Here is a 24,442-nt window from a genome sequence, read left to right on the forward strand (position 1 = left end):
TTACTACGTTATAGTTCTTTAGAAAATCCATTACTTACATGTACTTATGTAATTTTTTCATAATTTTTCCATAATGTAATTTTCCCATGTACTATCAATACGCTCGTTGCCCACGATTACTTTAATATTGTTCTAAACAATGATACCATTTTTTACATTTTTACTTGTTCTCTTAGTACTCTTAGCTTTTAAAGTACGTTAAACTCTTCATATTTACTTTGTAGAGTTTCGATTTCTTGGTATTTCTTCTTGGTTCTTTCTCTTTGGCTTATTTAATCTTCCTCTGTCTATCTCACTGTAATGCTTTATATGTAGAATTATCAGCTTCAAAATGTCTCTCGTCATCCATGTCTTATGTTTTACTTCCTTCGTTCTTCATAACTCCTTCCTCTATCGTTTTATTAACACTAGAAAGTCGGGCTTAGCATACCTACCTAGAAAGCCCGAAGGGATCATTTTAGCCCCAAGTTCCTAAATCAATAAAAACCAAGTTTAGAATTAACTATTTATTTGGGAATAAACAAAAAATAAAAATAAACAGTTTTAAAAAATTATATAAACTCTTGACGATAGAATTTGATTTAATTTTTTAGTTTCATTTTAAACATTTGGAACACCATACAGTTTGCAGTTTTTGGCATTTGCCACACATTGCCTTGTTACAGCCGTAGCACTCATTGGAAGTATGATTTCCTTTAAAAAACATTTTTAACTGACTTTTTTTTCTTTTTTGGCTAGTAACAGTGCTGGTGGTTGGTAAATCCGGTGGTGCTGGGTATAGTACCAGATTTCGGGGGGCAAGGTATGGTGCCCGTAATTCTTCACACAGCTAAAGAATAAACTTACGACGACTGATTTTACTTCCAGTAACTTCTTTATAAATAATCCATGCATTTATTTCTCCTAAGTCAAGAATGTTATAAAACACGTGCATTGGCCATCGTCTTGAAGCAACTTTTGTAATATAAAGACGCGCCATTTGGTCCACTACATCAACCCTGTATTTTGTTTTATTATAAAAACTTACTGTTTGAGGAAGTTTTTTTCCATCGACAGCAACATCCACTGATTGATGTAATGAGCTCAACAAAAGCACATTTTTGTGACTCTTTCCTTGGTATGCAGTAAGTGTTACCTGTTCGTCGGCTCTGGAATATATAGGTAACATATAATTCTCCATTTTTACTCTTTAGGCTTAGAGGGATTTCCTTTCTGTTGCGATTCAAAGTACCCACAAGACTTGTTGATTTTTTTTGCAATGCCTTGGCCAATTTTAACGATGTAAAGTAGTTATCTGTCGTAACACTTTTGCCCTTTTGAAGTTGATTTTCCATTAACCGCAAAACAACATGTTCACCAACACTTGTATCTTTCTTGCGTAGATGATCAGTGCCAGTATAAGGGTAACCATTTACAATATATTTTGATTCCACGCATGTCAAAAGCCAAAATTTTATGAACGGGCACCTGGCTTTAGGAGGCAGTAGTTGTTCGTCCACAGTAAGGTTTACTCCCGGTTTGTAACATGCACCACTATTTTCTATAAATCCATTCCAAACCGCAGAGGCTAGAGCAAATTTGTCGGTTTTCAATCGTTCAGATCTTGTTTGCTTTATGTCAAATCTGAGATATTTTATAATATCCTTGAATCTGTCTCGTGGCATAGTTTGCCTAAAAAACTGAGGACCCCATACTGTTGACCTCAAGCTGTTGGTTGGGAAATTTTTGGCGCCATAGACTCCTCTTGCGTACATAATAGCAAGGGCAGTTATAGTCCATGTGTCATTTTTTAAACATCGATGTGCTTCTGCAATAGTGCATTCTTTTATATGACGTAACATGCTGTCGTTGATTATTAGATGCCAAGCACTTACCACACAATTGTTCCTCACGTTCCTTTTTGCATACGACGTAGGACCTGATTTCTCTCGATAAATGTTGTGCTGAGCGCGGCGTCCTGTAATAAGCAAACATTCAATGAATATTAAGATACTAAAAATCATAATATTACCAGGTACTGATCCAGAATCAATAACTTTCCACGTTGTTCCGTCTTTCGATTGTTCGATGTCTCCGATTGAATAGTTGACCTCTTTTTCTCTTGTGACTTGGCTTAGATGCACTTGGATTCACGATAAAATTAGCTGACTCGTGCTGTTGAGTTGTAGAAGCAATGTTTACATAAATTGGTGAGTCTTGTACAATAAAACTTTGTATAAAATAAAACTGCTCTGAAGCATCAGAGTCACTTGAATCATTATTTTGTGGTGGTACGTATTGTTCATCGTCTGACTCATTATTTTCTGCAAATTCAGATTCACCTCCCGAAACATCTTCTTGTATTTTTCGTATTTCTTTAATAAGTTCAAGCTCTGATAGTCCACGACGAGACATCTTTACAGTCGTCATGAATTTTCACAATTGAACGAATGTTTCAATATTCTTGAAACGAGAGTCAGCAGAACCTAATAAACCGCTCAATAAACAAAATACTTTCAAGGAACAAACAGTATGTAACAAAATACCTTCTAGGAATAAACGTACATAAACATAATTTTATCTATCCGACAGAAAGTTAAAAGAAATCGTCAAATTTCCGAGAAAACGATAATAATTAATACAGGGCCAGTTTGGCCGCTTCAGACTTCTATGGTAGGTTTGTTAGAAAATCCATTTAATAAATTTAGTAAAAAATATTTTTTTGCGTTAAATATGACTTGGTATCAAAATATTAAAAGTCATAAAATATGAAATTATTATTGTGTCAAATAAAAGAACTACAATAACTTCAAATCGCAACAGGGGCCAAATTGGCACCTCCGACTTTCTAGTGTTAAAGATTAAATCTTCCCTTCTTTGTTTCTGCAGAAGCATTTTTGAAATTGACATTTCTTCTAAACTATCTTGTTTCTTATTTAGATGGCGTTGTAGCGTCTTTATAAAGTTATTTTATTAATACTTTTGTTGACGGACTATTATTTAATTTCACGTTTAGTACTTCTGCATAGTCGCTTTGTAGAGTCCTTATAGAACGAAATACATATAGGCTAATAGTGGATGCATTATATTGAAAAAAAATCTGAACTTTTAATCTTATCTTAATTTTAATGAAAATTTCGGGAAATCACAACAAATTGAGTAGTAAAAATATCAAAATATTAAATAGAAGGCATTTGTGATTGCATAAAACTGATGTGTAACAGATTGCATAAAAGGGGAGTTTAAACAGCAAAAAACTATGGTATCTCTTAGGATTTAATACGCTTTTAACAATATAGGAGCATTCATAAAGATCAGTTTTTTACAAGCTGTTCCTGCTATCAAAACACAATCCTTCGAACTGTTAAAATTATTATTGGTGGGAAGGCAACCCAATTTCGAATGAACGCGTACACATTTTTTGCTCTGTATCTCCCATTTCCAAATAAAATCGTCGGCTGCAGTACCGGAGCAGGGAGGTATGTAAGGAATAAAAAAGCAATCTGCAACAAAAAAGAAAATTAATTAAAATCCTTTGTAAAAGGTATATATTTAAAAACCCAAACGGGCTGTGTTAGACAGAACGTTTTCGGAATACATCATTCCATCATCGGTGTCTAGGAGTACATGAATGTAGCCACTAAATATATGGGTAAAAACCCGTTAACAAATAATTAGTTACATTTGTTCGCCATTATATCTTATAAATACTTAAGATGTTAAAGCTACCGTTGGATTAGGTAACATGGCGACATATGACTTCCCGTTGAAGTTGCAAGTCCTGAGACGGTGTGTCTACGAGGACTTTATTGAAGCAACTCAACTTGTCTCAGTTGCTGATACGAAAACGTAAAACACCGATTTATCAAAAATCTATACGGCGTAGAAAAAAATGTTTTAAACAAAAAATGTAACTGTTTTACATTTTTTTTTTCGATTAGAAACTTCTTGTAAATATTTTAGATCTTTATCGGATAGACACTCAAGCGGGCTAGGCATTCGATTTACTTACTGTTAAATGATTTAGCGGCAATTTCAAATTGAAAATGAAAAAAACTTGTACAAGTTGTAGTTTTCTATTTCTAATTTTTTTATTTATTCACATATTTACTATAAATATTATTTTGTTTTGTTATACAATCCACTTCTGCAATAATTATGTGAAATATTTAATTTATAATTAATTTAGGAATATTTTTGTAATTTGGCAACAATGTCAACTTAAATTTCTGACGTAATAGTGACATGCATCGAGATTTATACTGTACCCACTGTATAAGATCCTATTTTTACCCATGATAATTAATTAAAATAAGAACATTAAAAAGAGTAAAAACGTTGAATAATAGTAATACTGACAACAATTATCATTAAATAAAACAAATTATACAAAAAATTTGATCAAATATTAGAAGATAGTCACAACATGTCGCACCTTCGCTAAAAAGCGTCACAACTCAAAAATCGCCATTATTGAGGTAAACATGCTACAAGTATTGAAATAAATCTTACTTTCTTCCAAAAAAGCGTCACTATTATTTTTGAACTATTTACCGAGAGATGGCGATATGACACTTTTGTTTTTTACAGGTTAGCTAAGCATGCATTTCGCTATAGTGTCACATTTGACTTTATAACAATTTACACGTAGTGCTTAATCCTGAAAAGTTGTCAATATTGTCCCAATATGATACTGTTCTGTTTTGTGTTGTGACAGTTTTTTCGAAATTATAAACGAGGAAAGTACTTTTGCGTGGTGCGGAGTAGTGTTTCATTTTGAATTGTGCCAGTTTTTTTTGAATGTGTATGTAATTTTTTTTTTAATTTATTTTTGGAATATGACTGTTTTGCAGAACGGGCACATACGATTTTTAAATCCACTGTCGTTTTTTTAATTATGGCGCTTGTTTAAAAAAATTGACTGTTATTTTTTTGTTATTGACTGTGTGTTATCCTTCCTAGTTTTTTTTTATTATTATTTTTGTTGCAGCAAACGGGCTAGTTCCATAACATGCAAAGTTTATCGAGCTCAAGGATATGTAGAATTATCGCCTTTGCAAAAAAATAAAATCAGGGCGTTATGCACTAGATCAAGTGTTAAATACAGGTAATCTGAATATTAAATAATAAAAAAATAGTGTGTCTGAATAAGAAAGTTTTTATTTTAGCTATAATAATGTTTCTTCTTTTTCCGAAATCTTAGAAATATATCTTTTAGAAGAGAAAAATGCTGCACTTGTTACTTATGATAATGCAAACTATGTTATAGCTATCGATAACGATTATAATAAGCCTGGTGCATCATTATTACGGGTTGGCCTTTCACCAGAACTGAAAGACGACCACCAAATCTTGGACTATGTAAGCCTTAATGATAATGATTTAATAAAAGATCCAAACTCTGAATCAGATTCTAGTAGATCTGTTTCATCCTCTTTTCTACATCAAGTGATAGTTCTAGCTCAAGCAGTGGTGATAGTCCAGGTTGCAATAGTATGTCGAATTCAAACAATGTAAGCTAGGTAGAAGACACTTCACTTGCAAATTGTTAAATAGCAAATACTCCAGCAGCAAGTATTCAAGTACCAGATGTTGAAGTTGCAGACAATTTAGCAGCAAACTTACAATCACCAGGACCTAAAGTACGAGATTCTCAACCCAACCAACAAACACTCAACCAACAGACACCAAAATTGCCAGCCCTAAAAAAAGAAGAGGGAGCAAGTAGCAGTGGCAAAAAACTGGTTAAGTAACAAAGCCAAGAAATTACGAAACTCTGGCCAAGCATATACCTTAAGATCTAAATCACAAAAACCTATTGTTACCAGACCTGCTTGTGGAGAGAAATGCCGGCTAAAATACTCTAATAAAATGGAAAAAAGAACAGCAACGATATTTTTAAGAAATAGTGGATCCTGGAAAATATAAATAGACAGAGAGATTGCATTTACAAATACATGAAACTAGTTAAACCAGCTTAAAGGTACAGCAGTTCAGATAGGCCTAGATAACATAATAATGCGTACTATTTTCATGTAAATAATAATGAGGAAATTTGCGTATGCAAATACTTTTTATAGCTACGCTAGATATCAATAATCGAGTTACATTGACAAAGCTGAAAAGGAGTTCCTGGAAGTAGACTTAAGAGGAAAACACAAAAACCATAAAAAAATAGATACATCAATTAAAGACGGAATTCGTGAGCACATTCAATTGATTTCATGTATTAAAAGCTATTATCTTTGCAAGAATACCAATAGGGAATACATCGAAGGTGGAAAAAATTTAACTGATATATTTAATGACTATAAAACAAAATTGCCTGGAAAACAATCTACCACACGCAAATTTAGTGATGTTCTCAGAAAATTTCAACACAGCGTTTAATATTAGTTTCTTTATGCCAGGAAAAGATCGCTGTGAGTTATATGATGCGTATGAAAATGCCATAGGAGAAGCTAAGGAAATATTGGAATACAAGTGTGTATGACATTTGGAAGAAAAAGAGTTATTGAGAAAAGAAAAGACCAAAAAAACAGCGAATGCTAATCCCAGTTACACTGTATAAGTTTATGACTTAAAAGCAGTTCTTCTTACGCAATAAGATACTGTATATGTGTTTTATTACAAATCTGTTTTAATTATAAAGTTAAATTGCTAAAACTTCACGGTGTCTGATTTAAAAAATGGTTCAACGGAATGCTACTTTTACCATGAAGGGCATGGAAATAGGGGAGTGAAGAAATAGGTTCATGGGTAATTAATTTCATAGAAAAAGAACTGAGTATACACTTCTTCTAATGAAGCTGGAATTGACTCCGTTTTCTTTTTAGATAATTATAGTGGTCAACAAAAAAATAGATTTATATTTGCTATGTATATTTATACTCTGGGTAAATACCCTAAAATACGTTTAATAACCTACCAATATCTGAAAAGTGGACATAGTCAGAATGAAGGCGATTCTCTTCATTCAAATGCAAATTCTCCAAATATGGTTTAAAATACGTATAATAGGCATCTAATATTTGAAGATTACTGAAGTAAAGCTTTTTAAGTTAAATCAAGAAAATCATACTACCCTCTGTTATAAAAGCATCTATAAAGATGAAGAGTTCAAGCAAGTAGATCTCTGCCGAAGACAAAACAATACATTCTATGTACCTTACAACAGGCCTAAAAAAGTGAACTTAGCATTAAAGAGAATAAGAAAAAAGATCTCTTGGACTTTGTAAAGAATAGTCACATTCTCAGTTGTTATTCAATATTCTATAACTCTATGTAATAATAAATACAAAAGCTTTTTTGTTTCTTTCTGTGTTTGTTTTATTATACTCTAACAATGTGATTTTTAAGATTATAATGATAATTGTTCTAATTCTAAAAAAGTGTCACAATATCGGCATGTTTTTATTTGTTCACTAGGAACTACAAAACTTGAATTTTCTGAGAAAAGAGAAGAAAAAAGCAAAACACTGACCTAATATATTTCAGTTTACAATAAAATAACATATCAGCTGGCATGTAGTCATGGAACTGACAAACAGATCTTCAACTGAAATAAAATCTTTAACACATCAATTTTCTCAAAATAACGTTTGTTGAGTTGTGACTCTTATTTAGCAGAGGTGGGATGTGGTAAATAAAAATGAAGCTAAACGTCTCTCTTCTTTTTACCTAATTTGACAAGTTACGTCAAAATAAATTTATATTTAAAGTTTTCTGAACTTTGTTTAATTTAAATACAGACGATCTTGAATTTATTAAAGGACAATAATACAAGTTAAAAATTAATAGTAAAAATAGATTAAAGTTACTTTTATTAAAGACAATTAAAATACCTCTCTTCTCAATAACCCTCTAATGTTTTAAATAAGATACATTTACTTACAGTACAATGATTGGCGAACTTTCGGGGAACTTTATTGGTACGTGTTAAAACAAAATTTTTCAATAATTTATAGTAACTAGATTTATTTATCCAAAACACAACCAAATATTTTTTGTAAATAATATTAATGTAAAAATTACCGTGCTCTATGAACTTTCCCGTATGCCAATGTCCTTGTGTCGTTTGTAGTTTCGCACTTAAAACGGCAAGAAGTGAAAACAAAAAGAAAAGGATTTTCATATTTTAACTTTTGCTACGTAGTCATGAATTCATAACATTTATTTACAATACTGAAATAAAGTTTGTGTGTTTAGTATGCGAAACTGCATTGAAACTAATGATATTTCCGTACCTAACTCATAAATTAAATTCTTAATTAAGATAAGCATTATATATTTTTAAATATAAACAATAAAAATTTTAATCGATTGAGAGGGTGGGTAACGTCACGGGCTATAAAAATTTATATGGTATAATTATCAGTTCGGTTAAAAGAGCGAAACGATTCAGTGTACGTCTTTCAATCGAATTAGGCACATATAATATTTTTCGTTGGGATTTGTTAACATCAAACTTAATTGTTACTTGAAATTTAGAAAAATTAAGACTGCCGATTCCAACTATTAGTGCAAATATGTTAGCAAATTTATTTCTTAATAGATAGGTATTATTTCAGTGCAATATTTAACTTGGTTTCAAAGTAGAGCATGAATGTTTACCACAAAACTCTGTTCTTAGTACGTTAAGCCCCATGTGTACCAGCAAGTTTTTACCACAGACCATGTGTATCAATTTGGCTTAAGTATTTCATCGTGTTTAAGAGACTGTGGCCACGTGAGAGACGCAGTTTTTGTATTGTTATATGATAAATTACCAAGTCTGGTCTGTAGAAAACGGAAATCTGTCTTGTTCCAGTAAAACCTGCCTCCAGTTTTTGTAGGTTAGGATTTTTATTGACATTTGTATTTCACTGTGGTATCATCGTGTGCGATAATTGTATTCATTTTCTGCAGTAGAAAAGTATTCATATCTTTGTATAATGAACAAAAAAGTATTATGAAAAGATAAACTTTTACGAATACTATAAGAATCTGATTTTATTGATTATAATAGATCAGATTATGACTCTGATGCTGATCCTGCTTATTGAGGGAATGACAATGATCAACTTTACTTGAGTAGTGATAAAGAAACTGGTCCCAGTAATTCTATTTATAAAGTGGTAATAGGTAACTGATTTTGCTCACAGTACAGATTGGTGTATAGATTGTTTTCTTACTTTATAGAAAGAGGTGACGTTAGTAGACCAAGAAAGAAACAAGAGTTGTATAACGAAGCAGTTGCTTCTAATTTATTCGATAATTTAGTAATTGGTAAGATGTCTTATTTGAATTTTTTTCATTTGTTGATTATTTAGAACCCAGAAAATCTGAAGAAATCGTGGACATAGACGATGTTAATTTAAGAGCAGATAAAATAATGTAGAAAAGAATAGATGGCCCAGAAGAACTATATAAATTTGAATTTACTGATAGTCCAGGATTCTACATTGACGAAAAGCAAGTACGTGGTCATGAACCGATTGATTTTTACTTATTATTTGTTAATAATGAAATTCAAGATTTGTTAATAACAGAAACAAATGGATATGCTCTAAAGAAAGTAATGAAACCATCAAAAAGTATTCGCTTTTGTGCAAATGGTAAGACACAGATAGAGATAAATTACTTCGCTTTTCAGCAGTTATAATGTGGATGGGATTGGACAAGAAAACAAAGTTCAGAGACTATTGGAGCAACAATCCACTTTATAAAAATCCAATTTCTCAAAGTTGCGGTTTTAGCAGAAACCGATTCGAAGTCATTTTACATTGTTTTTACATTTCCGATTACTAAATAATAAACTATACAAAATCTTACCTTGTATAACAATCTTAAATAGTAAGTTTTAGAAAATTTTTATGCCTAACCATATTCTGTGTATTGATGAGATAATGGTGCCTTTTCGTAGAAAGTTAAGTTTTTTTCAATATATACCTAAAAAGTAATATAAATATGGGATCAAGCTATTTAAAATTTATGTTCCTGAAGGTTATACATATGCAGTAAAACTTTACAGGATAAAAATACCATCAGCGAAATCCTTAGCTTCTAGGGTAGTTATGGAACTGATGCAACCTCTTTTCGATACCCGAAGAACATTATTTACGGATAATTTCTATACAAGCGTTGAACTAGCACACGAGTTAAAGAGACAAAGTACACACTTAGTTGATACATTCCGTGCCAACAGGAAACGCAATCCAAAAGCTGTCGTATGCCAAGCTTAAACAAGGAGAAATTAAATCTTTATAGAGCAACACAAAAGCTATTACCAGCAAGTGGAAATATAAGAGAAACATTATCTTTCTAACTGCTATGGATCCTCCTTCAATGATTAAAGTAGAGACTAAACGTGGACCTGTTACTAAGCCATCGACTGTTGTCGAAAACAATGCAGCGAAAGCCTTTATTGATGTTTCGGACCAAAAAGCGACATACATTTCTCCCATTTGTATCAAATGGTACCGGAAAGTCGGTATCAAACTTTTCACTAATACGGCAGTTGTATTTGCGCATATGCTTTACAATTATGTTTTGGGTAACACAATACCTATCACTTCTTTCTGAGAAAAAATAGTTTTATCATTGGTATACGCTAGGGTGCTCCCGAACCACAACAAGAACAGTCTGTCCGACACTACATTATAGAAAAAGAAAGATGCTTACTTCATTATGAATCTTCTTCAGAACGCGATGGAAGGCAATCCGCAATGAAACGTGCTAAAAAAGTGTAGTTTAATTTTTTTTTAAATAATTCCAATGCCTATACTTAATAGTGTTGCAGGTATTAGTTCTAGTGAAAAGTGTGTATTTAATAAATGAATGAACATTATTAAATGCGTTTCCAATCACCTTCATGCCATCAAATATTATTGGAGGTTGACACTAGATTTTAATATGTCTGAGGAATAAGTTGATTTTACTTAATTCTGGTAATCCAGCTGGTCAAAGAATGGGTGCTTCTCTTCCTGTCCATCTACTAGGAACTTGCCCATTCAATTCACCTTGAATGGGTGCGTTGCGCTGAAAAAGAGCTCCGTAATGTAAATACAATAATTGTTGGTGGATGTTAAGTGAAAGAGACAAATGATTAATAATAAAAGTATAAATAAACCTTTCCGTTTATCGTTTCTAAAGAAAACATTTCTGTTATTATTTATTCCATACCTAGTAGGTTTGATTTACTACCTTTCTGATGTACAGTATAGAAAGTTGTAACTTTTATGCAAGATGTTAAGCAATATGTTTCTTTAATACAAATAACTGTTTTTGCTAAAGTTTCTCTTCATTTCATTTAACCCTGCTCCTGCAGGGTTGTTCCACATCTCCAACACTATTCAAAATATACTTAGAGAAAACCTTGACTACATGTAAAAGAAAATGTGAAGGCATGGGAGTACCGGTCCGGAACGAATACCTATATACGTTAAGATTAGCAGAGAATCAAGTAGTGATTGCACAAGACCAAGACGACCTCAGCTACATGATGAAGAAACTACAAGAAGAATATACCAAGGCTAGCCTAGATATTAACCTCGCGAAAACAGAGTACCTATCTACAAGTGAAAAAGACATAGAAGATCTACAGATTGATGACAGCGTAACAATCAAAGAAAAGGATAAATTCAAATACTTGGGGTTTATTATCACGAAAAAGGCAACAACCGAGGAAGAAATTACACAAAGATTAGGACAAACAAGAGCAGCAATCCGACAACTTAACTCAGTATGGTGGAATAGACACCTAAATATGAAGACAAAAACACAGATTTATAAAACATTAGTGCGAAGTATTATGACATATGGGGCTAAAAATTGGATCATAAACAAGAAAAGCAGCAGTAAGATAGTAGCAACAGAGATGGAATGCCTGCGAAGATGCTGCAGAGTAACAAGAATGGATAGGCGAAGTAATAATGAAATAAAGCAAAGAACATCAATAGAAACAGACATATTAACATATATAGAACAAAAAAGACTAAAGTGGTATGGACATGTCAGAAGAACTAGCGACAGCAGATGGATAAAGAGAATAACCGAATGGAACCCCATGGGAAGGAAGAAAAGAGGACGACCCCGAAAATCCTAGAGGAACGAAGTAGACGACGCCATGAGTAAGAGAGGCCTAAACGATGGAGAATGGAACAACAGAGAGAGATGGAAACAATTGAGCTAAGGAAAGCAGTGAATACTGTAGAATCACTGAATATATATATATATATATATATATATATATATATATATATTTATATATATATATATTCAGGGACTCTACAGTATTCACTGCATTCCCACATCTCTTCATTACATAAAGTTGGACTTAAGTGTTGTACAATTAAATGTACATTATAGGGTCCACCAATTCTGAACGGATTAAAAAAAAAGCTTAACTATTTACTAAACTACTACTTACTTAACTAAATTTAAATCGGAATATTGCTTAAATAACAAATCGTTTTGTTTATCGATTATTTTTATTTTTTAAGACCTAAGTTTTGTATATTCTGGAAAATATCGTTCAGTTTTTGATAAGTTTTAATTACCTTCTAATACTTATTAAGATAGCATTAATCAAAAGTAATAACAGCACCCGGAAATCTGTTATGTATGCATTCGATAACAAATGTTAAGATATAAAACGACTTAAAACGAGGGTCAGTTTAAGAGAAACAATTCTGCATTCAACATGAAGTTATTTCTAATTAATCTGATTTTTCTCTGTACAGTTTTATGTTTTTCCGAAGCTGCTAGTGTAAGGCAGTTGGGATGTAATCCTGACTACGAAGCAGAGTACTTAGAAGAGGTAAGAAATATAAACAAATAACTAAATAAAAATTAATAGCAATTATAGATGAAGCAAATCAGTATGTATTAAAAATTCATTGTATTATAAAGAATAAATTGTCTATACTAAATTTCAATAAGCAATGCAGTGGACGTAGATATTAGCACGTGTAGGCATCTAGCAGGACCGCATTTACGATTATATTTTCGTTGGGCCAGAAGTATTATCTTGTAAAATATAAATTTATATTTATTTTAATATGCAAAAATGTGAGACAATAGATTGTTTTTAGTTTATATTCGACAATAGAAACCATTTTTACAGGAGGAAAAAAACCAAGAAATTATATTTTTAGGTCAAAAACGACCAAAAAATTTTATTTATAATTTTTGTTTTAATTGTTTGTGCGATTAAAAAAAGTTTAAATATTGCAAAACAGTTAGTTTTTTGGAATAAAAATACAAAGTAATTCATATTTCGTGTAAGTTCGGCGTAAATATATGGCAAAGATCGAGATCTTGGCTTTCTGATGAACTGGATAATATGTCACTATCATCACCGTTTATAACAAATGGTTTAAAATATTTTTCAATTATATTTTCCGGTCGCCACATTTTCTTTTCTACATTTTTTTGAGCATATAGCTATGTTATTGATGAAATTAAATTATAAAATAGTTTTATAGCATCTGAAAATTTGAAGGTGCTGTTTTTACATGCACTATCATTTTTAATATTTGCCCAGATGAGTTCTATGGGGTTTAACCCACGGTGATACAAAGGAAGTCTCAATACCAGTTTATTCTGGTATGGTATGTGTTTTTTGTGATTGGAAGAAGCTGTACTTTAAGCATATGTCGATTAAATTTTCTATTTTTGGAAAGAGGCCAATTATGGATGTTGCTTTTTTTATGCACTTGTTGGTATTTTCTCTATTTTATGAGAATGGTACGGTGCTTTGTCGAGAGCAATGATAGCTTTGTCTTCTATTAGCAAGACATTGAAAATTTTCACCAATTTTTTAAAGATTGATCTGTCTCTGAATCTGATCATTTTTTTTACTAAAAATTTAATGTATTTGTAAGTTTTGAGATTTGAAATATGTAGAATGTAATAAATCACTTGAAGGATTTTTTAATCCCGTTGTTAATCCAACACTAACCTGTGATTTTCTATTGTTTCTTATTGGAATACATTTCAAATTATTTCTTTTACTTTAGCGCTAAGAAAACTTCCTGTAGTTCGTTTTCAAGAATTACTCCATGTATGTTTAACTAATTTACCAGCAGAATCAGTGGACGACATTTTTGTTTTCAACAACATAAATCACGTATACAGTTTCAAGTCGTTATACAGATAAAAGTAAATACTTTAGTAGTTATAAAATGCACAACAAATAATTAATACTAGTTCAATATTAACAGCATAAACATAAATTGTCCTTTAACCATAAAAACGACCGAAATATTACTAACAAATCCATTTAAAATACACTTCAATACCAAAATAGTAAATCCGGTCCGAACCTGTATCAGTTTCCAACGACGTCGAGTAGCAATTTTACCAGCGAAATAGGGATGGTTATTTTGTTTAATTTTGAATATTTTCGGACAATAAATTACTCATTAATTTAAATAATATAAATATTTTTTCACTAACTATGTATTCAGGGATTACAATAATTTATATACTGTGCAATAAAAAATAATAATCGAGAAAAGGGAAAATTTGATAAAGTGATCTTAATAATATACTGTTATCGCTTATTGAAATTTAGTTAAGTCTAGATGGAATTCTCAAAACTAATTTATACAAAATCTTAATGCAGGTTAACATTAGTTTTAAACCATTTTTAATTATTATGGTGATTTGATCTTTTTTTTTTCAATTTCATCTGTTTTTTGTATATCTTTGTTAATAATATGTCCTTTTATATACTTCCCTTTCTATTTATTGTGATTAGTATCAGTTTTTTGCATTGTGCCATTCTTATCTTTATTTATACCGTTTTATGATTTACAATATGGATCCTTTAAGAGCATAGGCGCAAAATTTCGGGCCAATGCTTTTTAAATGCATTCATTTTTTTCGAATCCTGAAAAAACTAACAAATATTTTTGAAAAATTTAAACGCAGAATGAAAGAGTACATTATTACCGAGGCCGAAAGTCCTTTAGAATAAACAAAAAGTTTTTTTGAATGAGATATTTGAAATTAAAAATCACACTAAATTTTCTCTTTTTTTTTACCCCTGTAACTTATTAAAATAAACATTATAGAAGTTTTCAGGAACTTTTGGCCCTCAGTAATAATGTAGTCTTTCATTCTACGTTTAAATTTTTCAAAATTACTTATTAGTTTTTTCAGGATTCGAAAAAAATAAATGCATTTAAAAAGCATTGGCCCGAAATTTTGCGCCTACGCTCTTAAGGGCATTTAAAAAATTGTACAAAGCAACTTTTACGTTTGTATATTATTGTTAATCTGCTTGCTGACTTTAAAATGCTTACCATTTTTTTTACTTGGAGTTCATTTAAATCCTTAACCTTTTATTATCTTTAATTATTTTTGTAATTTTAATAAATAACTTAATAGAATAACGTCCTGGCGGTTCAATAAAACCTCATCGTAAATCCATTTCCTAGAAAACCGTTCATTAGCGCATCGACTTACGTTTATGCTATAATGCGAAGGTGCGCTGTCTTCTTGGAAAAACAGTGCTCTGTCTTGAGTACCTACGTGTTATCATTTTCGAATAAATCTGTCAAAATGTGTAAAAATATTGTGTCAAAAAAATGTGTCAAAAATAATATGCTTTTTAATAATTCTAGATATGCTTCTCCATTCAAATTATGTTCTTGTATCTTGTATGTATCTTCATTTATTTCCTCTATTAAGTATATTTTGAAGGAATACAATTTGTTATTGTTTGTATTTCATTAAAAGTTTTATTATTATATATAAAACATTTAAATTTAAAAATGATATTTATGTAATAAAATAGTTACATGTTCTATCTATTGATTAAAAATATTTTTTTTTCAGTCACCAAATCATAATGCGGGTGTAAAAGGGGTAAGTATCTTTACTATAATTATCATACATATGTGTAAATGACCTTATCTGTGTTGCATTTAAGTTGCAGTTTTTTTTTAATTTCTATTTAAAACTTATTTTTTCTTCTTGTTCCAATAAAAGTTCTAATGGCATTTTTCTATCATCTTTTAGTGTACCAACTTTTGCTCTTTTTGCAACAGTTTACGACCTAACACTCTTCTTGGCAATATTTCATCTTTAATCCTCATTACATCCATAATTAATGATGGTATTTGGAATATAGAAAATTTATGACTGATTTCTGTTTTCTTGAAGGATTAACACCTATTTATCATTTATTAAACATATTTTTTTTCAATACTTTTAAGATTTTATTTTTTAGTTTTGTTGTTCCAGTATTATTTCTTATTTTAAACTATTTTTTTGTTTGTGTCCTTATATGGTACTACCATAGTTCTGTTTTGTAAATATTTCTTTATTCCCTCGAAGATTTTTTTACAAATGATGGATAGAAAATGTAATTTCAGGTTTATTCTTAAAATCTTCTCTTGCATCATCTTGCGTCATCTCTTGCAAATGTACCTGACAGAGGACAAAAACAAAATATTTTTCTTATAACATAAGTTGTGACTTTTAACTAGGTGACACTCCAAAACCATTAAATGTTAGAGTATGTAATATTTTTTTATTGAATTAACGTGTCTCGTACAGTTATCATTGACACAGGTAAGACAATATTAGATATACATACATTATTAAACAATATGGTAACAGAATATAATAATTGCAGTACGTGAATATTTATGTTTTATTTAAAATATTTAAATTCGGGAGATAGCTTGGTGTATTTGGTGCTTCACTGAGGTTGCTCTTGAGTCCATGACGTCATCATTAATGTTAGTATTTTGGACAATCGAAGAAAAAGTTTAACTGACAGCTGACATTTACAATATTGGCACATAGAAGGGATTTAAAAAGCCATTAAGTATCTATGTGTAAGTTTGATATACCTAATTCTTGGCTTTCTAAATACTACGTTTGATTTTCTGCACATTTTCGGTGTTAAATATACGAATACGAGTATTTGGTTAGATTTGTTTAAATTTTAAAAATAGTCCATTCTAATAAGTTTGCCAACAGTTGAGTGTTAAATGTTTAAAACTACAACAAGAGAAATCATACGATTTTCTATCTGACGAAACTGAATTTGCCTTCTACAACATGCAAAGGAAACAGCTTGATGAATTACTCGGCAAGGAAATCTAAAATATGCATTCCACCTGCCGTTCATCGTGATCAAAATATGTAGTGAATTTAGTTTCTGGTATTCCAAACAAGTAAATAGATAAAACATATTGACAGTATTAAATGTTTGTTTCGATACAGGGCAGCGGTAAGCCGCTTATACGTATTTCGACCACTTTAGGTCTCATCAGAACGGTATATGCCACTGCTCTGAACCACGGCTCTCTCAGAGCAATGGCATATACTACTGCTATATTTTATGGTTTAAAACTACGTTTTAAATCTATATATACTTGAATACTTTCAGGTTCACTGGTTAATAATAGTGCTGATATTAATGCGGTGTGTGATCTTTCATTGACTTGAATATCTTAATGGGAGGGTACTCAAATGATTGTCATAAAGACTCCTTGAGAGGCCAGTAAGTTGATTGAATAATGGATGGCTTGAACAATTGGATGTCTGGTGAAAACATTTTTTATCAAAGTTAATAATTTGCTAAGATGTCAGTGCAAATTGGGCGTGAAGCATTCCTACCAATTTAGCTCTATAAATCCTGCAAAACCATGGAAGGGTCAATATTTTGATGATGTTTGTTAACGTTGAGAGTGCACAATTAACTTTGTCATTTTTTCTGGGAGCCATTAATGTAGGTTATTCGATTAAAGTGTAATTCGCTAACAATATTTAAAAAAATATGTTGGAGAGTTAAGGGGTGTGTTTTGTGCTTGAGATATTGACTTAGGATATTATTTATTTTGGAAGAAATCGCCAAAATCTAACCTGAGCTGAATCAAAGATGTGTAAGTTATCAGGATAATTTTTTGTTCTACTCCAGATTAGTTCCTATATAAAAAACAGAAAACCGATCTCACATATAAACAGGCATAAGAAAAAGAACATAGGATTGATGAAAACTTCTCATTAATCATCCTGAGAAAAATAGATTCTTAAAAGAGAGAAATCAAATCTATATCATTCCTCACAACCTAACACTACCAGAGTCATTTCCTCTTGTTTTTGACAACACGACATATAAAATATTCATTTCTCAAGACAGTTTAGTTTGCTTTAGAAGCAAGAAGCCAGGACACATCGCTTCACAGTGCTCCGAACCACTAGCTCAACTAAACCCAAACCAAAACAATGAAGCATCAGTATCCAGCTCAACAAATATATCCTTGCAAGCATCCAATGACACAAACCCTTCTCAGTGTGAACAAATGTCTATTTCTAATATTCCGGAGATACCGAACAAATTAGATGCATCAAATAAGGACAGTCAGATAATTAATCAACCAAAAAGAAACTTTGATGAAATTATTTCACCTGAAGCAGATCCATCTACAAGAGATTGTAACATTTTTTTACCACCTAAAGTCCAAGCAAAATCTAAAAAAGCTAAAATTAGTTCAGCAAGCACTTCTGAATGCTCATTTTCTCTCTTACTTGATCCTGCTAAAAGTTTTATAGAAAATTATCCTCTACCTTTCCCTCTAAACGTTGATCAACTTAACATGCTCCTAATGAATATCACGAGGTCAACTGATCCTATAACCACAATTTAAGAATAAACTACAGACCTACCAGCTTTGTCCCATATGCTCAGTCAAGTTTATCCCCATTTAAAGGAAAGATCCATAAAACGTAAATTCACGTCCATAAGGAAAACAATCCATAATTATCTTAACACTGAGGCATCGGAAGAGGAAAGCGACACATCTCAGTTAAGCCAACAATAAATTCAAGTCTAGGTGAACTTGGCGTTGGAGTAGCAGTGGTAACCACAAATGACACTTTTCAATTTAAACTTCCTCTTAATTCCAGCATATATACTGCTGAACTATTTGGTTTGCTCATAGCCATCAAGCAAGTAAATATTAAAAACATCCCTTGTTCTCTAGTCCTTTCTGACTCTCTCAGCGCAGTCAAAGCTATGCAAAATGTATACCCTAAACACCCCATTGAGAAAATTATCAGAGCTGAATTAATAAAAGCTCAAGAAAATTTTAGAAGAGTCCACTTCCTATGGATACCATCTCATATAGACATACAAGGGAATAAAGAAGCAGATACTAGTGCGCGTAATGCTATCACCAGTGACGTATCAGAAACAGAGTGTCGGAGTATCGCAGGCAATCTAAAAGTTTATTTCAAAAATAAGGCGTTAAGTGCATGGAATCGGGAGTGCAATGACTCTAGTTCGAAACTCAGAACCATTAAAAGTGATATTTTTTCATGGAAGTAAACAGCCAGAAGTAGAAGATGCCAAACTATTATTACACGTCTACGACTTGGACACTGTAGGTATGCTCATGCCTATCTCTTCTCAAATAGTGAACCTCCAAAATTCGAAACATGCAATACAGTAGACAGTATAAAGCACTTCTTGATAGACTGTCCTAAATATGTAAATCAAAGACAGTCTTACAATTTGCCAAATAACTTGAAAGCACTCCTCAACAAAAGTTTAGTTTCGAACAATTTATTAGGTTACTTAAAATGTATAAATATGTTACACAAAATTTAACTTAATTAATAGTTACAAATGTTCAATTGTTCACAAATTGTAATTAATTGTTACAATGATTGATTGTTACAATAAATAAAAAAACAGTTTTAATTTTATTAACTGAAATCAACTGTGTCATAAATTATTAGATTATGGATTTGGTTACCAATACTAAAAAAGAAGTCACCAAAAAGACAATTCCAATATTAGTCAGTAACGAAAAAACATATTCTATCGCTTCATATCGGAAATACTTTTATTAACTTATTTATTTATTTATTTATTTTCTGCTTTAGCTATCCAACTACGAGGATCTCGGAGTAAAAGGTGTAAGTATAATTATTTTAATAAATTTAAATTATAAAGTATTTGCTTACAAGTTTAACTAAAGTTTAAATAAATAATTTATTAACCTACTAAACTTAAGGTGTTGGTCTTTGCAAAATTTTATAAATAATATCTTTTTGCTAAAATCAATAAAAGAAATGTTTTCCGTAACTTTCAAAACTTATTGTGTATGAAAACTAGTTAAATTGGTCTTTTTTGTTTTAGCACTCACATGTTAATGCTCGAGGAATAAAATGGGTAAGTGCTGCATAGTTTATTAAATATTATAATAATCTGTTTTAGCATACTATAAATTTATAGATCTGTTAACTCTTGTAGCAGGCTCTATATTGTATATTTGAATAACCATAAATTTTTATCTTGAGGAAATTATAAACATAGTTTTAAAAGTTGTGCATTACTTCTCTTATTTACGATTTTTAAATCTTTATAAATCGGTATCCTTATCACATATTTAATAGACCTTTTTTTATATAAAATACACCTTTTTTGTTTTTTTTTAATTTTATTTAAAACCCATTTAATTGATCTGGTTTTGCCAAGGTAAAATTTATGAAAACTGGAACTATAATGAATCGTAATTCCATTTTTGAGTTGATGGTGCAAGAATTATCGCTTTAGTTAGCCCCCTTTCAGACGGGGATACTGTATCCGAGATACGCGTATCCGAGACGCAGATATTACATAGACTCAAATGGAGCTTTTCACACGAGACGCGCGAGAGATACAGTATGCGAGATACCGAATTCAGTATCTCGGACTTTCCTGTCGCCGACGACTGAATGCGTATCCCAGATACAGAAGAAACATTACGTTAAATGAACGCTTTCAGACACGAATACTTTTGCACCACATTCCATAGACGCGCGATTTTCTGTCGAATAATTGTGAATGAGCAACGAAAGAAAGACGGTGTTTTCTGAATATAGTTAAATAATGGAGCGTACTGTATTTGATAGTGACAAATTTATTTGTTTGGTACAATCAAATCCCTGTCTATGGGATACAGCATCGCCAGATTACTGCAATAGAAATAAAAAGCAGCAGTGCTGGGTCGAAAATTCTAAGCGACAATTTTGAGGCCATGACTGCAGTACAGCAAAATGAATATGGTAAGAAATAAACATGTTTTTATTATAAATACATAGTAGAATAGTTTAATATTTTGTTTCATACGTATACAGTTTAGTTTTAAAAGTTTGCTAATTGGAATTTTGATTATTTAACGAATATCAAACTACATTATTGTGAAAGGAATACGGTCATTTTTTATTTAGGGCGAGGTAAACAATTTACAAATTGGAGATAAGTACACATATTTATTTTAAATTTAAGTCATAGACTTTAACTTTAAAAAGTCATAGAAAGCCGTTCTTTTGATGAAATAATTCTACGCATAGTTGTGTCTTTTTTACTCAATTGAATTTCCAAAATTTTATGAAGTTCTTCAAACGACTTCACAGACATTCGAAAATAATTAAAAAACTTCGATGGATCTTGCACTAAATCTTGATACAGCAAACTATACGTTCCCTTGGTTTCTCTTAATTCTACAATAGGATGAACCCACAAATTACGTCGTCTTTTCAGTTTCTTTTTCTTTTTATTTAATACATAATTTATTACATATTTATTACCACAGCATAACACACTCTTCTACATCCATAATCCAAAAATATAACCGCACTGCACTGCTACTATTTTCATACTGACGAGCATGCCCGTGAATCCGATACAGCCGCCATCGAAAATTCTGTATCTAGCATACAGTATCTCGGATACAGTATCCTCGTCTGAAAGGGGGCTAAAGGCTATTTACAGCGGTCCGTGACGAAAAGAGTGGGTGTTGTTTCACGGATATTGAACAGGTTTCAGACAAATTTGTTATAGAATGAAGCTCGCGTTGGTAGATTCAAAGTTACCAATGGGTAACATAATAGATGTACAATAATTTTCATTTGAAAAAATTCTTCTATGTCTGTATCAGCTCTCCAAAGAGACTTCTGTTACAGAAGTCAAAGTATCGTTGGCTACAATATGAAGAAGAATTTTAGAGTTAGGTTTGAGGAATCATCGACCAATAAGTGTTCTTCAGCTTCAACCTAGACACGTTTTGAACTGCCTCCAGCGGGCTCAAAAAAACAATACACCTTTCTCAACAGTTTTGGACTTTTCAGATAAAACCAGAATCTGTTTAAATAGTGATAACCAATGAATTCGTGTTTGGCGAGTACAACAATAGCTACACAATTAGCATATATCCGTCCCATACTTACTTTCGCTGGTGGCAGTGATATGTTTTAGGTAGGTATTATGGCAGGTGGTCGCACGGAATTGGTGCTTATTGACAGAACTTTAACAGGACAAAGGTACACCACACGGATTTTAGAACTTAATGTGACATTATGGCGACAAGCTGTGGGTGAAAAGTTTGACTATCTAGAGACAAAAGGAATTTGCCGTATGGAGTGAACTGCGATGTCTCCATACATAAGCCCTATTGAACATGCGTGAGATGTACTCTCTTGAGCTGTATATACCCGAAGGAATTCTTAAAGAATAATTCATCATTCATCCAAGAATGTGATAATTTGTCACAGTAAATGATTGATCGATTTGTTAGCAGTATTAAAGCTAGAATCTAGGCTTACGTCAATTCCCGTGGCTGAAATTCAAGTTTTAAATCTGGTAAATACATTTTAATTAAAAATTAATTTTTTATAAAAAGAGAAATCAAACGATTTCTACCTGGCGAAACCGAATTCAAATTTTTACCACTGTGCTTTCTAAAACTTGCAAAGCAAACATCTTGATAAATTACTCGGCAAGGTAATCTAAAATTGCATTCCACATGCCGTTCATCGTGGTGAAAATTCGTAGTGAATTCAGTTTCTGGTACTCCAAACGGAGTAAAGTAATAAAACATAATAAGGGTATTAGATTTTTGTTTCGATACAGGGCAGCGGCAAGCCACTTATACGTATTTCGACCTCTTTAGGTCTCCTCAGAGCGGTATAGCCACAGCAGTGCTATACCGTTCTGAGGAGAACTAAAGAGGTCGAAATGCGTATAAGCGGCTTGTCGCTGCCCTGCATAGAAAAAAAATCTAATACCGTCATTATGTAATTTTTTATATATTGATAAATACATTCTCTCTTTTAAAAGATAAACTACGTGTCAACGTTATTATATTTTTTTTATAAATGATCTATAACATTAGTAGTAGTGTTATTGATAGTTTCTGAACATAGTTGTCAATATTAGAGAAAATTTAAAGTGATGCTTAACTTTTATCTAACTATGTGTATTTTGTAAATAATATTATTCATATTATCAATTAATTCAATAATATTAGTGATAAAGGAGTATCGTGGGGAAACATGTTTCGGGAATTCAGTGTGCACAATAAGCCAATGCTACATAAGTCTGCTGTTTTATACATTTACTTGACAGTGTATTGTACAATACCATGATACATTTATTTTTTCAGCATATGTCCAAATATAGGCCGCCCAAAGAGGTAATTATAATTAAAATAATTTTTAAATTTCTTGCAAATTCAATTATTAAATATTCTGTTTCACTACAATAAATCAAACTAAAACATATATATATATATATATATATATATATATATATATATATATATATATATATATATATATATTTTTAGTGGATTTTCTTGGGCTTAGGTTCATAAAAAAATTTGATTTGATACTAAGGCATTTTTATATATTTTTTCGACGTTTCGGCAGGAAATCCATGCCTTTTTCAAGAAGTAATATTGACAAGCATGTAAAAATTTGTTACTAACAAGTAACGTCGAAAAAATATATAAAAATGCCTTAGTATCAAATCAAATTTTTTTATGAACCTAAGCCCAAGAAAATCCACTAAAAAAATATATATTAAGGTTCAAGAACTAAACTCAAACAATATATATATATATATATATATATATATATATATATATATATATATATATATATATATATTTATATATATATATATATATATAGATATATATTTATATATATATATATATTTATATATATATATATATATATATATATATATATATATATATATATTTGGAATATATTCAATGATTGAATAGCAGGGGTTTTATCGGTCAATAATTGGCAAATAAAAGTCGTCAACTACTCCATTGATTTATTTGAATACGTTTCGCTTTTATTTTTAAAAGCATCATTAGTTCACTACAAATAAAAAAGATTTTAGAATATAAGTAAACAAACCAACAGGGTTCATACTTACAAAAACAATGTGTAGGGTTTTTTAGGAGAGAGGTTTTTTTAGGTTAGGTTGTAGGAGAGGGCACGATTATTGAACTTCCATATTTCGTCCGTACATTCCGATATAGCATTCATTCATCGACAAATGTCAAACATATTCATCCAACTTGAACATCTTCTTCCCTCCGCCATTTTCGATCAATATGAATCTTCCCTAAGCAAAAAATATAACTTCTTTCTACAGAAATCTCTATCTCATCTCCAA

At 31.2% G+C, this 24,442-nt stretch overlaps 1 protein-coding gene and 1 long non-coding RNA gene across 3 annotated transcripts in view; one reads left to right on the forward strand and one right to left on the reverse strand.

Moving 5' to 3' along the window:
- Positions 1 to 3,242: 3,242 nt before the first annotated feature.
- Positions 3,243 to 8,216, reverse strand: LOC140438481 (uncharacterized). Its single transcript, XR_011950552.1, has 2 exons — positions 8,014 to 8,216; positions 3,243 to 3,482 (listed from the first exon to the last, which is right to left on the reverse strand). It is a non-coding gene; the product is annotated as an uncharacterized lncRNA (long non-coding RNA).
- Positions 8,217 to 12,619: 4,403 nt separating this feature from the next.
- The window catches only part of LOC140440136 (uncharacterized), a 29,362-nt gene continuing 17,539 nt past the window's right edge, over positions 12,620 to 24,442 (forward strand). For both annotated transcript variants that reach the window (XM_072530432.1, XM_072530433.1), the window contains exons 1-5: positions 12,620 to 12,778; positions 15,805 to 15,834; positions 19,870 to 19,902; positions 20,126 to 20,158; positions 23,412 to 23,441. In XM_072530432.1, coding sequence (XP_072386533.1) covers positions 12,662 to 12,778; positions 15,805 to 15,834; positions 19,870 to 19,902; positions 20,126 to 20,158; positions 23,412 to 23,441 — 243 coding nt within the window. In that variant the 5' untranslated portion in view covers positions 12,620 to 12,661. The remainder of the gene's footprint in view (positions 12,779 to 15,804; positions 15,835 to 19,869; positions 19,903 to 20,125; positions 20,159 to 23,411; positions 23,442 to 24,442) is intronic.

Source organism: Diabrotica undecimpunctata, chromosome 4 (genome assembly GCF_040954645.1).
Source record: "Diabrotica undecimpunctata isolate CICGRU chromosome 4, icDiaUnde3, whole genome shotgun sequence".
NCBI classification, from domain to species: Eukaryota; Metazoa; Arthropoda; class Insecta; order Coleoptera; family Chrysomelidae; genus Diabrotica; species Diabrotica undecimpunctata.